The 15,807-nt window shown below is 50.3% G+C and overlaps 2 protein-coding genes across 3 annotated transcripts; both read right to left on the bottom strand.

The window, feature by feature from the left end:
- Nucleotides 1–2,026: 2,026 nt before the first annotated feature.
- LOC148882609 (zinc fingers and homeoboxes protein 1-like) lies at nt 2,027–5,882 on the bottom strand. Its single transcript, XM_089023000.1, has 6 exons — nt 5,298–5,882; nt 4,500–4,889; nt 4,312–4,438; nt 3,272–4,099; nt 3,067–3,195; nt 2,027–2,995 (listed from the first exon to the last, which is right to left on the bottom strand). Exons 1-6 carry the CDS (start codon nt 5,474–5,476, stop codon nt 2,822–2,824), a joined length of 1,827 nt encoding a protein of 608 aa, XP_088879126.1. The 5' UTR covers nt 5,477–5,882; the 3' UTR covers nt 2,027–2,821.
- Nucleotides 5,883–5,953: 71 nt separating this feature from the next.
- On the bottom strand, nt 5,954–15,547 carry LOC148882608 (H-2 class I histocompatibility antigen, Q10 alpha chain-like). Of its 2 annotated transcripts, none has more exons than XM_089023001.1 (6): nt 15,405–15,547; nt 9,156–9,431; nt 8,728–9,018; nt 8,366–8,650; nt 7,331–7,447; nt 5,954–6,436 (listed from the first exon to the last, which is right to left on the bottom strand). In XM_089023001.1, the coding sequence occupies exons 1-6, from the start codon at nt 15,523–15,525 to the stop codon at nt 6,273–6,275; spliced, it is 1,254 nt and encodes a 417-aa protein (XP_088879127.1). In that variant the 5' UTR covers nt 15,526–15,547; the 3' UTR covers nt 5,954–6,272. The 2 variants fall into 2 exon arrangements, with proteins under 2 accessions (XP_088879127.1, XP_088879128.1); XM_089023002.1 differs by having other exon boundaries at nt 6,298–6,436; nt 8,416–8,650.
- Between the last annotated feature and the right edge of the window lie 260 nt (nt 15,548–15,807).

Raw genomic sequence — 15,807 nt, 5'->3', positions numbered from 1 at the left:
CGAGACTCTACTGTATATATATATATATATATCAGTGGTGGGCCGTCAGGGCCAGCAAGGCCTTCTCTGCTGGCCTAACATAATCAGGCATCATTATCATAATTATAATAAAAGTCAATTTCATTTAAAAAGTATTTTTTCTAAATATATATATAATTATTCTACATACTGTTTTCTTGATGTTATATCCATTTGGTCATGCTCCTTTCAGTGTTGTAGTTTTAGGTCAGAGTTTTTAATCCAATCAGAATTCAGCTAGCTTGTGTCGCCAGGCTGTATGAAATCTGACCGACGCCTTCAGAATCAACAGTGAGGGCGTCTGTGCGCTGTACATGAACGGGCACATGTAGTTGATATACAGTTGCGATAGCCAATCAGATCACGAGTTGGCACAGTAGGGCCAGCTAGAGGGCCTCGCGTTGAACATGACGTACGCGTCCTGTGATTGGATACTCACTTTACCTCAGTCCGGAAACTTTAGCAGAAAAACCAAGTATATCTACTCTCTTTTTAAGCCACAATGGCTGAAGGACAGGACAACTCGCTGTCGCATGTAGGTAAGCCTATTCTCAAGGACGAATGAAAAAGATTTGTTTACTTTTATTTTCAACAAATAGTTCGTTTTGTGAACGTCTTGTTGTTTTTCTTCTCTTAAACTGACATTTTGTTATTTAGCGTAAAATCTTGTTAAAGATTGCATATGCTTAGTGTACTTCATAAAACTTTGTGGACAAATGATTTTAAATGTCCTTTTATTTTGAAGTGTTTGCAGTATCATGTATAGCAGGGGTGTCAAAGTCATTTTTTTGCCGCGGGCCACATTGTAGTTATGGTTTCCTCTCGAGGGCCGTTATGAATTTGGGGAACCCATTAGAATGTTTAAATCCCTTTAAATATTACATATAGAGCACACAGCAAATTAATGAATAACTCGTTTTCAAATCTGAAGTCAAGAATAATGACTTTTATTGTGGTTGACATCCAAAAATATGAAATTTTCGCTCAGATTTTAGCAATCATCATGGAATTTAACAAGTTTGATTTGCTTTCGCGGGCCGAAAAAAAATGATGTGGCGGGTCGGATTTGGCCCGCGGGCCTTGACTTCGACACCTGTGACGTATAGTGACAAGTTGTAATTGCTGATGCAGATTTATTGATGTGTAATTGCTCCGGAAAATAGCCTGTGTTGTAGACGATGAAGGTGATGCCACGCCCAGTACTGCGTGCGTGTGCTTTTGTAAATGATATCTCCAGCCGTTGTGTCATAAATGATGGTATTACGAGGGATATTTGTTCAAGTCGGACTAAGCAGGACTTCACTGAAGGCCTCGGTGTGACTCGCTACTGACTCCCAGAAGTCACCTCCACCTACGACTCCACCTCTACATACGACGGTGCCGAGATAAATGTCAAGGGGCCAACACGCGCACGCCTTGTGCCAACTTTGGGTCCGCCTTCGCCCGCGCTATTTAGATGACTACATCACAGACTTCTAATGTTCTGACCCGAGGCGGTGCTTAGCCTATTGCGTGGCAGAATAACCCACAAGGCTAAGCGGGGAAACCGGCAGTCTACCCGGTTTCCCTAGTTAGAAGAGTTTTTCTGGTTCCTTCAGGGAGGGGGGTAAATGGAGTATATGCCACATGACGTCGCGGCAGTGTCGTAAAACAGATGATGTTAGTTGAAATAAATACCTTGCACAGACAAGACGTCTCCTCTCGTTCCTCCGACATAACAACCCCGTTTACGTGTTGCCCCCCCGCCCCCCTTTTTTTTAATGCAGTTCGCCGCAGGACGGATATATCGACAGTATGGTTATACAGTGAGACCTCAACTTACGAACTTAATTGGTTCTCAAACAGAGTTTGTAAGGCGAAAAGTGTGTATCTCAAAAAAAAATTCCCATAGGAAACCATTAAAATGGGAATAATCCGTTCCCGGGTTTCCATAGAATATACTTTTCAACTAAATAAGCCTTTTAAAACTACACACAACATACCTTATTCTATGTATAATAAATGTGCTATTGTATTGCAATGAAAGAAATACACTGCATTGTATCATAAAGTCACTTTATTTACATTTATGATGGTCATTGATGGCTTGATGGAATGGTGTTGGAGGTCAAAGGGAATTGCTGTTTGGAAAGAGAGGCGCATTACATGACGACTGTAATTAAAGAAATAAACTGTGCTGTAAAATAAAGTTTTATTGACCTTTTTGATGGTCGTTGATGGCTTATGGAAGGAGAGTCACCTTCCATAAGGACTGTTGGTAACTTAACCTCTGGTGCTGTTCGGTCGTGTGCTTCCGCCGAAGATCACTCCGCCGGCCATAGTGGGTGTGTATTATGAAAATAGTGCTTATTATAAGGTTTAATTTTCATAAATTTGACGTTTGTAAGACGAAAAGTTTGTAAGTTGAGGTGTTTGTAAGTTGAGGTCTCACTGACATTTTTTCTGACTGCCGAGAATATCGATATAACGAGACTTTACTGTATATACATTTCATTTATGAGGGCCTTTCAAAACTCTCAAGGACACTTTATTACAATCACAGGAAACGTTTTTCTGCGGGTAAGCGGCGGCAGCAACACGCGCCAGCGTTCACTCAACCCAGAAGCAACTCAAAATATTTGATATTGTGTATTTTTTTACACGAGTAATTCATTTTTCACATAATTTTACATGATTTTTGGTCGTTAATTGATGCAACAAAAAAAACAAAAACAAACTGAGGAGTCATTTGGGAGCTGATCCCCCCCCCTCCAAAAAAAACGGATGTCTGCAAAGAACTCCTGCACACACTCTGAGCGGGCGATCAGGTGGGACGCCCGTCCCGGTCCGAGCCCGGAGGCGCTTGGCGGGCGGCGTCTTCCCCTGGACGCCCGTCCCGGTCACCCCGGGCCGACCGTTCGCCGATTTGCCTCTCGATAGTGTCCGCCGGGCGGTCCTGGAGGAAGCGGACCCCGACGAAGGCCTTCCCGCCCTTGGCCTGTAAACAACAAATTCCAAATTGAGCTTGAAGTGGCGCCTTCTCCAACGGCGCCGGGCGCCTTCGCCGACCTTGCCGGGGGGCGCCCGCACATCCTGTTTGCCGACGTACGCCCGCCGCGTCCGCCTGGACCAACCCCGGAAGCGATTCCTGGACTTCCTGGGAATCCCGGCGACCGCATCCGTTGAGGTCTTGTCCGCCTGCACAATGCAAAACGGTCGGTGGGTAACGTCGCCCGCCCAAGCGCTCGCTCGCCCGCCCGCCCGTCCGCCCGACCTGGCCTCCGCGGTAGAGATGAAACCACTTGAGGTCGGCGTTCCTGGCGGCGTGGCGCGTGTCCCCGAACCAGTCGACCACATAGTTGCGAGGCAGGCCGCAGTCGCGCGCCACGTCGTCGTACTCTCGCGCCGTGGGCCAGCGCGAGCGCACAAAGGCCTTTTTCAGGATGTGGAGCTGCGCCGGGGTTTTCTTCAGGACCCGGCGGGCCGCGGGCGGCGCCCGCTTGCCTTTCCGCCGGTCGCCGAACCAGGCGTCCACTTCGCGCCGCGTCAGCTTGGTCTGCGCCCGTAGCCGCGTTAGCTCATCATCGGATGGCGTGTCGCAGCGCCGGAAGCTGGACTCCAGGATGAGGAGCTGCCCGGATGTCTTCTCCTTAAACTTGTGAGGCGCGAAGTCCGGGAAGGCGTGGCGGGTTTTGTCCCTGGGGGGGCGCGGCGAGCCCGGCTCGTCGACGGCGTCCTTGGCGCCGTCCCTGGAGTTCCTCTGGTTGTAGCGAGTGTCGCTGAACCATTTCTTGATGGCCCGCTTGGACAGCCCGGTGACCTGCATGAGGCGGCAAATCTCCACGTCGCTAGCAAAGCGGCGCCGCCCGTAGCTGGCCTTCAACTCGGCCAGCTGCTCTTTGGACTTTTTGGTTTTGGAGGCCGAGGCGGCGGGGGCGAGACGGACGTCCGCCCGCGCGAGGACCAACCCCGGCGGGCCCACCATCTGACACGCCTGCAAGACGGACCGCAGACCGGCGGGGAGGACGGCGATGGGCCCGGTCACGCCCGGGTGGAGCGCCTGGACGCCGCCGGCGGGGGTTTTGCCGCGCGCCTCCTGCACCTGCAGCGACAAGCACGTCGGAACTAGTGATGCGTCATTCGTCAACGACGAGCCGGATCCGAAGTGAACGAAGAGAGCCTGCTCCTTGTTCGGAGGGACCCACAAGTCTTTTATTCTTTCAATGGCTGAGTGGACATGCGCATGACCGCTTGACGCCGCCCGCGGCGCCCCATTCCCTGAGTTGGGGGGGCGCCCCCGGTCCACTAACCGACCTCTTCGGGGGTCCAGCTGACGCCATGTTTCAACCGCTGGGCCGAGAACCACACTTTGACGTTCTCCTCGCCGAACTTGGTCTGCGCCGCCAGCGCCGCGATCTCCGTTGGCGACGGGTAGGGAAACCTGCGCGCACGTCGGAGCGTTGGAATAGCGTCGCCGCGGAAACCCCGACGCCCCGACCGACCTGCTGTACGACCCCAGCAGGAGGACGTTGTTGTCCATGGCGACGTGGTAGGCCGGGATGCTGCTGACGGGGATGAGGAGCTGCCTCCGATTGGGCTTCTGCAACGCCGACAGCGCCTGGGCTAGCGTGGCGGGCGTCCCGGGCGAGACGCCCGCCACGCTGAGCAGCAAACTCTGCGGCAGAATTGGCGGCGGAGGGGCGGCGGGCACCCCGTCGTCCTCGTCCGTGACGTGGGCGGCGGCCAACTTGTTAAGCTCCGCCCAGCTTCTCACGATGGGAGTCTTGCTGAGGGCGATCCCTCCACGCCCGCCGCCGCCCTCGCCTTCACGCGCCGGCTCGCCGTGTCCCGCCGCCGTCAAACTACCCGAGCGGCCGAGGGTGGCGTCGCCGCTGCGGGACAAAGTGACAAAGCGGGCGTGAGGGGGCGAGAAGCAGGCCAGCCGCCCGCCGCCGGGCTTGGACCGCACGAACGTTTGATGTTGTCGCCAGTCTTTCTTCCCGTCGGCCATGTTTGCTTTCAAACGCAATCTTGGCTAACGGCTCGCTTGCACGCTTTTTCAACTTTCACGCCGCCATTTGCAAAGTGGACGCGTTCGGTGACGTCAAATGCGTCCCCACTTGTGAAAACGAGCCTGACAATTCAAACATGTATTGTTGACTGACATTTTGCAAAGACAAGTGGCAGTTTTTTTGTCTTTGGGGGTCGAAGTCGCTTCGTGTCAGGCGGCGGCTCAAATTGGCACCGACGTTTCGGTCATGCAAGCGAGTTTGGGCCGCGCGCGCGTGGGCGGAGCTTACCTGCCGGCGGGGACTGACGGGGCGTCGGTGGGCGCGCTCGTGCTCGAGTGGCGGCGCTCGCACTCGTCACCGCTGGAAGACGGCTCGGCGACGCCGTCGTCGTCCTCGGCGCGGTCCGCCGCGGCCCCCGACGGCCTCGGAAGCATACATGGCGTGCTGGACTTCCTGCGACTCGCCATGACAAATTCCGGCAGGGTAAAAAAAAGGGCACCGCGGCGAGGCCTTCCTTTGCTAGCCGGGGCGCCTTCCCCCGCTTGTTTTACGGCGGCTGCCGGCTAGCGTCCTCGGCGATCGAGCTCGCGGTTAGCCGCGTAGCATTTCGGCTAGGGCGTCAGTCGAGCCTCGCCGACGACGAAGAGTCTCGAAGAAGGAGCCGCCTACCGGCCGCGCCGCCGCCTCTTTTCTTTGGCTCGGTTGGGCGACGGCGACGCTTTAGGTGGGCTGACGCGACGGGGATCATTTTGAAAGGCGGAAACGGCCGAGAGCGACACTTCCGCTTTCGCCCTTTCCAAGTAAAAGCTTCAGCCGATCCACGCGCCGCTTTGCTCCGTGGCCACTAGTGATGGGAAGTCCCGATTTGTCGTCGGCAGGACCGCCAAGCGCGAGTGAGTGCAGCGTTTTTCGAGCCAAGGCGCATTTCTTTCATTGAAAAAAATCCAGCGCCGTATTTGTTGTCTTGTTACTTGAAGCCTTTTTAATCCGATCCCGCATTGAATTAAGCAATATTATATGTCATATAATATGATATTTGGGGCATTCTGTTTGCATCATGTGTACTGCAGAGCCAGTCCAGTCCAGTTAAGTCCAGTCCAGGGGCTGCTCGGGACACTCAAGCAGCAAGACGAAAAGGAAACGTTAGCAGATGTTCATTCAGGTAGGCATTCCCCGCAGTGCAAGCATTGATCACTTGTAAAACCACACCCACACGCTGATGACATCACTGGTCCAGAGGTCAACGGGGTCGAGTCGCACGTTTCAACCGTCGGCTTGCGATGCCAGCAGAGGACCGTCCGTCGGCAGGTCCTGATGAGCGGCGCCTGCCGAGCGGGTCAGCGACGCTTCGGGCCTACCTGAGGCGGCGGCGGCGCAGGCGGACGGCTGCAAAAAGCGGTCGGCGGCCGGAGGGAGAAGGCCCCGCACTGGAACGGCGACAAAAAGGACACAAGTGCGCATGATTTACAAGGTGAAGGCGGGGGCAACCCGCGTCTAAACACCCGCGTCTCCGGCCTTGTTAGGTTTCTTTTTTTTTTTTAAACACTTTTCTATTGAAATATTTTCTTTCTGCAGATTCGGCTTACATTAGCTAGCTGGCTATCTATTAGCTATCTAGCTGCTATCTATTAGCTATCTATCTGGCTGGCTAGCGAGCTAATAGCTGGCTATCTATTGGCCGTCTAGCTGGATATCTATTAGCTATCTATCCGGCTGGCTAGCAAGCTAATAACTGGCTAACTATTGGCTATATATCCAGGTGGCTAACGAGCTAATGGCTGGCTATCTCTTGGCTGTCTAGCTGGCTATCTATTATCTATCTATCCATCTGGCTAGTGAGCTAATAGATGGCTATCTATTGGCTATCTATCCGGCTGGCTAGCGAGCTAATAGCTGGCTATCTATTGGCTATCTATTAGCTATCTATCTGTTGGATATTTGGTAGCTGGCTAGTTGTCTGGCTATCTATCCGGGTGGCTAGCTATCTATTGGCTAGCTCACTGGTTAGCTGGCTATCTATTAGCTGGCTAGCTATCAATTAGCTCGCTGTCTAGTTAGCTGGCTATCTATTAGCTAGCTGGCTATCTATTAACTATGTGGAAGCTAGCTAGCTAGTTTTCTATCCATTTGAGTTACTTCCAGGTTGAGTGAACGCTGGCGTATGTGGCTGCCGCTGCTCACCCACAGAAAAATTGATCCTGTGACTGAAAAGTGACCTTGAGATTTTTGAAAGGCGCTTATCAATGAAATGTATTATTATTATCATTATCCGTGGCGGCGCTAGCAGATGAAGCTAACGATTGGGGAAGCAGACCTTTTACCTTTCAACTTGCCCCGCAGGAACCAGGCCAGCACGGCCGCAAAGATCGCCGCCGACACGCCGCCGACAGCGCCCACCACCATCACGTCTGTTGCCGTGGCGCCGGAGATCTTGCCGTCTGGATTGGAAGAAAGCGAGGCGAGGTGGAGTTTAGTTCAAAATATCTATTCACTATCTAGCTAGCTAGCTGGTTAGCTAGCTCGCTATCTATGAGATGTCTTGCTAGCTAAATGCCTGATGGTTATTAGCTTTCCATTAGCTAGCTAGCTAGCTTTCTATCTATTTGAGTTATTTCTGAGTTGAATAAACGCTGGCGCGTGTGGCTGCCGCTGCTCACCCACAGAAAAATGTATCCCGTGACTGTAAAGTGACCTTGAGAGTTTTGAAAGGCGCTTAGAAATGAAATGATTATTAATATTAGCTAGCTATTAGCTATTTATTAGCGGTCTAGCTGGCTGGCTAGCTATATAGCTATCTATCTATTAGCGGTCTACCTGACTGGCTAGCTATATAGCTAGCTATCTATTAGCTAGCTAGCTTTCTATCTATTTGAGTTACTTCCGGGTTGAGTGAACACTGGCGCGTGTGGCTACCGCTGCTCACCCACAGAACTACTTATCCTGTGATTGTAAAGCGACCTTGGGCGTTTCGAAAGGCGCTTGGAAATGAAATGTATTATTATTATTATTATTATTATTTATTAGCTAGCTATTAGCTCGTTATTAGCAGACTAGCTGGCTGGCTAGCTATCTATTAGCTATCTATTCGTGGGCTGGCTGGCTAGCTATCTAGCTGACTGTCTATTAGCTATCTATTAGCTAGCTAGCTTTCTATCTATTTGAGTTACTTCCGGGTGGAGTGAACGCTGGCGCGTGTGGTTGCTGCTGCTCACCCACAGAAAAACTTATCCAGTGACTGTAAAGCGACCTTGACAGTTTTGAAAGGCGCTTAGAAATTAAATGGATTATTATTATGATTAAAATGGGCCTTTGGTCGTCCACGCCGCTGCCGCCATCGCCCGCCCGTCTCGCCTCACCCCAAAGCGTTCGGGCTTCAAGTCCGCTGGCGGCGTGTCGCAGGACGCACGTGAAGCTGGCGTCGTCGCTCGCCAGGACCTCCACGCTGTTTCGCTGCTGGAAGGTGTCGTCCTCGTTGGGTCGCACGCCCGACGACGTCACGCCGTCCTCCCGGGCCAGCGTGCGCCCGTTCCGGCGGATCTCCAGGACGGAGTCCCGGAAGACGAAGCCGCTGGCCAGGCAGCTGAGCAGCAGTGTGCCCGCCACGCGCCCCTTCTTGGCCACCATGTCCACCGAGGGCGGCGCTGGGGACACAGGCGACCTTTTGACCTTTGGGCCGGAAGCGGCGCAGAGGGGGGGGGGGGGTGGCCGGTATACGTACGCACGCTCCGCCTGTGGTGGCTCCAGGACGTGAGGAAGCGCTCCATCCAGAACACGCACTCCTTATGCAAGTAGGCTCGGGTGTAGTCCTTGAGGAGCGCCACGCCGTCCCACTTGCGTTTGGTCTCCAGTGCGGCGGCGGTCATTGCCACCCACTCGCCGCGCTCGTCGTCCAAGGACAGGAAGTCCAGGCCGTCGTAGCTGTACGTGTCGGTGGCGCGGCGGAACGCCACCGTGCCGTCTGCTTGCAGGTCGCCTTGGCAACCATGTCGCCACTGGAGGACGTGCACGTCTGGGGGGGGGGGGCGGACACGCGGGGATGCCGTCAGATGACCACATGAAATGGAAAAGTGACAAGATGGCACGTTTGACGGCCTCCTATTTGCCCGCCATCTGGCCAAACCACCCACCCGCCGCCCTCCCACCCACCCGAGCGGTTGTGTCCCATGCGCTGGAGCAGGATGTCCATGTTGACCTTGAACCACTGCTGTTTGCTCCTCCTGGACAGGGTGCCTTGCTCCCAGTAGGTGGCGCTCAACTCGTGGTTCACCCAAGGGTGCTTGGGGACTTTCCTCATGGTGCGGCTGTCGTAGTAGTCGATCACGTGACCGTCCAGCACGCCCATGGCCGTGAAGTCGGACACGCCCGGCGGGAGCGACGCGCCCCCCAACAGTTGGGTGTAGATGTACATCAGGGTGTGAGTCTCTGGAAATAAGGGGTGGGGGGTCAGGTGAGGACATCACCACGTGTGGTCTCGGTGTTGTCATTGCCAAAGAAGACAAAGAGCGTTCTACTCTGAACCTCGATCCAATCATTGATCAAACCAAGAAGCGGTTTAATCATTGGTTACAAAGGGATCTATCGCTAAACAGAAGAATACTGCTGGCAAAAAGTGAGGGAATCCCTCGGTTTGTACACCCTACAATGGCTTTAAATGTGGATCCAAGTACAAGGAAGACAATCGACAAATAAACAAACAGAAAATTGTAAAGAGCAATACATTGGGGAGACTAAACAAATTCTCAAAAAAGACTATCATCATCACAGGGATAATACTAGTGTGATTGAAATAAAATAGATGGTTTGAAAGGGGAGTAAAAGAAGCTATTTTCATAAAACAGCAAAACCCTTCACTAAATCGCCATGGTGGGGTGGGGTTTAATTTGGATCGTGCTTACAACATACTTCATAGATCATGACCACATAGGCTGAGTTATGCTGATGAGGTGATACCAGGGCAAATGGGGCAATCAGGCCAGTCGTAGACCCCATTATCAGGCAGGACAACAGAAGTAATCAGTCAGGACAATAGACTTAATCAGTGTAGCCACAGGGAGTAGTGCTCTGCTCCCCCCAACCTGAGAGCAGGGACCTATCATAGCAGAGTACCGCCACGTCTGGACAGTAGGCATCAGTGACGTGCAGTCAGGGGAGGCAGGTGAGGCCGTGCCTCCCCTGTCATCATGGAAATATCAAATGAAAAAATAAATTACAGTTATATTTATTTAGTGATTTGTACTTTAAAGTTCTTTTCCATTTAACTTCACCGTTTTTGGATTTTTTTTTTCAAAATTGCAGACTTTTCACATTTACCGTTCAAATACTAAGTAGAGACGAGCGGTGAGGCAGCAGCCGGCTGAGCCTCACCGTGGATTGCGCAATCACTATGCTAACTGTGCTGGCTTGCTCAGCAGTGAGACCGCATTGCTGTCCTTCTGCATATCGCTATTAAAATGTTCAAAAGCTTTTAGTATATGAACTAAATTTCTACACTTTAGCTGGTGTATATAATGTACAGTCACTGTACATAATAAACACTGTACTACAGCTGGGCCTGAGGACAGTCAGGGCCAACCTGTCACGTGGCATCAGGATGGCCAAGAGACAGCACTCCAGGAGGATCGCCAACCACTTCAAAGACAGCAGTGACACCAGGAACCTGTGGCGTGGGATACAGACCATCACAGACGACAAGCCCACTCCACAGACCTGCGAGAACTCCACCACTCTGCTGAACCAGCTGAACGACTTCTTCGCCCGCTTCGAGGCAGACAACAGCACTCCAACACAGAAGACCCCACCACCTCCCGGCGAACAGGTGCTGACACTGTCCCAGGACAGCGTGAGGCGATCCCTCAGAGGGACCAACGCACGCAAAGGCCCGGGTCCCGACGGCATTCCTGGCCGTGTTCTGAGAGACTGCGCTGTGGAGCTCACAGATGTCTTCACGGACATCTTCAACACCTCTCTGAGCCAGGCTGTTGTGCCCACGTGCCTCAAATCCACCACCATCATCCTGGTCCCTAAGAAGTCGTCCACCACCTGCCACAATGACTACCGCCCGGTCGCACTCACTCCCATCCTCATGAAGTGCTTCGAGCGGCTAGTTATGAACCACATCAAGGCTGCCCTCCCACCCAACCATGACCCCTTCCAGTTTGCATATCGGCCCAACCGCTCGACCGATGATGCCATCTCCACTGCTCTCCACACAGCGCTCACCCACCTGGAGACCAGAGACTCCTACGTCAGAATGCTGTTCATCGACTTCAGCTCAGCATTCAACACCATCATCCCCCAACAGCTCACCGACAAACTGAGCAAACTGGGGATCAGCACCCAACTGGCTGTTGGACTTCCTGACGGGAAGACCACAGGCAGTCAGAGTTGGAAACAACACCTCCAGCACCATCACGCTGAACACAGGGGCCCCCCAGGGGTGTGTGCTGAGCCCCCTCCTCTTCACTCTGCTCACCAACCTCTTCATAAAGTTTGCGGATGACACAACTGCGGTGAGCCTCATCAACAACGATGAGGAGACAGCCTACAGGGACGAGGTCAGTCGCCTGGCCACGTGGTGCAAGGACAACAATCTCCGTCTGAATGTGGAGAAGACGAAGGAGATTGTTGTGGACTTCAGGAAAGTGCGCCCCCAGAATGCTCCACTCATCATCGACGGTGCTGCAGTGGAGAGAGTGAGCAGCGCCAAGTTCCTGGGAGTGCACATATCCGAAGACCTGTCCTGGAGCCACAACACGGCAATACTGGCCAAGAGATTCCACCAGCGCCTGTACTTCCTCCGCAAGCTCAAAAGAGTTGGAGCCCCGACCCCCATCACGACCTCCTTGCCGTAAGACTCTGCAGCGCATCGTGAGGACAGCTGAGAAGATAATCGGTGTCTCTCTCTCCCCCCCCCCTTCAGGACATTCACAACACCCGCCTCACCCGCAGAGCCATCAGGATCGCTGGCGATCCCACCCACCCCTCCCACAGCCTCTTCAGCCTGCTGCCATCGGGTAGGAGACTGCGGAGTCTCCGAGCCAAGACCAGCAGGCTCAAGGACAGTTTCTGCCACCAGGCAGTCCGGAGAGTCAACTCCCTCCCAGCCCTTTCCCACTGCCACACTCACCGAACCCTGAGTACACGCTACATGCTGTACTATCATCCTGAACTGAACGTTCTCATTTTTTTCTGCAAGACCTCACTTCAACCCTTTCTTGTTTGTTTTTGCATTACTACATTACGTCACTGTATATACTTCACTACCTCACTTTACATACGACACTACCTCACTTTACATTCAGAAACTACATGTATTGTCTGTTGTCAATTGTATGTCTTTTTAGCCACGTTATAAGTGCCTTGCACGCTGGGTCCGAGAGGACATTAATTTCATATGTGCCGTATGTCATGCATATTAGCATATTTGACAATAAAGCTGACTTTGACTGACATGACATTTTAAACAAAACACGTTAACTGTTGCCAATCAAATGGTGAATAAGCTACTATGTAGAGGTTCGTATGTTTGTAAATCTGACTGTGATGACGTCAGTGCCTCACCAGCCATGAACCTCAATGCACGTCACTGGTAGAATCAGAATCAGAATCATCTTTATTGCCAAGTATGTAGAACACACAAGGAATTTGTTTCCGGTAGAACACGCTGCACTAGTATCGTCGTCAAAAAAACTGCTAAGTGGCACTATACATTTCCATTTTGGCTACTGTTGAAGAGTTCAAAGAGTTAATGGCTTGGGGGAAGAAGCTGTTTAAATGTCTGCTGGATTTGGTAGGTATGTATTTAGGGCTAAGACTACCAGCAAAATTTTAGTTCGCTGACAAAGCCTTTTGGATAAGAAGCGAAACGTCCGACACCTTCAAAGAAGTACAGATGACGGCTGAAGAAACCTTCTCAACAATCGACAAAATAATGTGTGGAAAAATAAAACTCATTATCAGTGTCTGAAACTCATGACAAAAAGTTAGAGGACACCAGGGCAGACAACTGAAAAGTTGCCTGCACGGCCATAAAGTTGCCTGCCTCGTTTTTCACAACTTGAAACACAATAAGACGACTAATCGCAAAAAAAAAAAACATTGTTGCAAAGTATTAAGGATTGTTTTTATTAAGGATGTACCTACCACAAATGCTCCCTTGCTTAATTGATGGTAAATATGCTGAAAAATTGCTGATGATTTTGTTCCAGTTAGTCGTTTGTCCATACACTCTTCGTCATTTTCCACAATGCAATGTTTGCGTTGCGTCGTCTGCTACAAGCCACGTGAATTCTTCTTTTCACGACGCTTCTAATGTGCATTCAATTTCTAAGCGCCTTTCAAAACTCTCAAGTACACTTTGCAGTCACGGGATAATGTACGTTTACGTTTTTTAGCGTCATAAATTTTGTGAGCCTCTTTTGAAACTTTCTTCTGGAGCTGAGGTTCTACTACATCTACTTTGGAAAATGATACGCAAATGCACGACCGTATAACGCTCGGGAAAGACGGAAGCACGAAGCAGGCTTCTGATTGGCTGCCGTACTGAGTATGCAAATTGCCAAACGAACCGATATTCAGAAATCTTTAAATAATTTATTCTGATTTCAAAATCTTCGTTCAAACTTTTCGAAACTCTATCATATCCAGGACGCTAAAGGAGGGAGGCCTAATTTTTTTTGACTTCTCTAAACTTACTTCCGGGTTGAGTGAAGGCCTGGCTAGCTGTCTGTTAGCTATCTATTAGCTAGCTAGCTTTCTATCCGAGTTACTTAGCTATCTATTAGCTAGCTTTCTATCTGAGTTACTTCCGGGTTGAGTGAAGTCCTAGCTAGCTATCTGTTAGCTATCTATTAGCTCGCTAGCTTTCTATCTGAGTTACTTAGCTATCGAATTAGCTGTCCATTAGCTCGCTAGCTTTCTATCTGAGTTACTTCCGGGTTGAGTGAACGCTGGTGCTGCCACTGCTCACCCACAGAAAAGCTTATCCCGTGACTGACTGTAAAGTGACCTTGAGAGTTTTGAAAGGCACTTAGAATGAAATGTATTATTATTATTATTATTATTATTATTATTATTATTATTATTTATTATTGTTATTATTGTTATTATTATTATTTTGTGAAACTGAGCCTGAAACTGCAACTCACCTCTTCTGGGCTTGTATTTGCTATCTGGAAACACTTTGTCAAATATGTTCAATTGGAATTGAAGCGGATTTATGTGGGACAGGAAATGTGAGAGAGACAATCTCTTTTTGTCAATGGATGAATGACTCTGTACAGGTCTTTGTGTTGTCATGTTATTTAGTTTTTTGCTTCTTTTGACTTCAAGACGGCGCCGCGAGAGTGGCTGCCTTTCCAGCAGCTCCTGTATTTTGTTTTTCTACTTTCTACTTCCTCTTTGCTGAGACTAATAAAGGCAAATCCAATCCAAGCAGAATGCTCCACGAGCTGTCAAAGCCAGTGTGTTTGATTTTGTTCTGTTTTGTTTGCTGTGTTGTTTAATTCCTTTACTTTGTTTGCATGCCATTTAAATAAAAAAAAACAGCGTGTGAATCTCTGGAAATAAGGGGAGGGGGTTGGGTTGGGGCATCAAGTGAGGACATCACGGCGCACTACCCGTCTTTTGTCGCAAAGACACACACTGGCACTTGTCGGAAAAAAAATCACCTATCTCAGTGTCGCTCTGAAAACTTGTACAGTCAAACCTTGGTTTTCGAACGTCTCGGTTCTCATCCCATTCGGTTTTCAACCAAAAATGTCATCTTTTTTATGCCGTGGTATACAACCGAAATTTGGTTCTCTGAGTGCATCTGAATGCATCACTCGACTACCCTGTGCTTCCTTATCGTCACTTCCTTATATGTCACGTCTTCCTCATTGTGACCGACGCATTAATATTGTTGTTGTTTTATTTTTGCGAAAATGCTGACATATTTGGTTAAGATCTCCGGAATAGTAGGATTTTAGAGCAAGCAGAGGATGGTTTGAGAAGTTAGTGTGCTCTGTGTTTTCCCAAAGACAGCTGGGATAGGTGCCAACACGCCCCGAGGCAGAAAGATAGAGAGATTGTTATGTACAGATGTTAATGTTGATGTTAAAAATTGGTGAAAATAAAAGTTTGTTTTTATAGAATTTTACACGTGACCCACTCTATTATTAAGTTTTTATCCAGTTTATGCGATGAAATAGTTAAAAAGTTGTTTTCTAGACTTCGAACGGATTAAGATTTTTTTACATTGATTTTAATGGAAAGTGCTGTTTCGGTTTTTGAACAAATTTGTTTTCGAACAGGTTTCTGAAACGGATTATGGTCGAAAACCGAGGTATCACTGAACTTTCTCTTTTGAGGAGAGGTGCATAGCGTCGTTCGAAACCAAAGCAAACAGCAACATACCATCACTCGCGATCATTGGCGCGCCCAAGCACAAAACCAAGACCACGGCGGACATCTTCACGCTTGACCGAAGCGCCGCCGACAAAGAAAATGTACGTATTATTATTATTATTATCATCATTATTTTCCATCAGGCGGCCATCAATTGGTCGACGCGATCGCCTTTCGCTCTCCGGCGGTGCGTTAGCCGCAGCTCGGAAATTGGACCATCGCGCCCGCCTTCCCTTATTCGCCGTGCGTTCGCCCGCTCCGATGAGAGCCGAAGCGCGCGGCAGACCCGGAAGTAACGCCGTCTTTTCTTTTCTTTCCTTTTCTTTTCTTTCTCTCGTCGACGTCAGTTCGACTCGCCAGTCCTGCTCTAACTGGCTCGCTTCCAGCGACGGCGTCGAGCTCCACCTTTTTT

The sequence above is a fragment of the Hippocampus bargibanti genome, linkage group LG20 (genome assembly GCF_051943395.1).
Source record: "Hippocampus bargibanti isolate YZ-2025 linkage group LG20, ASM5194339v1, whole genome shotgun sequence".
In the NCBI taxonomy this organism is placed as follows: Eukaryota; Metazoa; Chordata; class Actinopteri; order Syngnathiformes; family Syngnathidae; genus Hippocampus; species Hippocampus bargibanti.
This window is presented reverse-complemented; position numbering and strand designations above follow the sequence as displayed.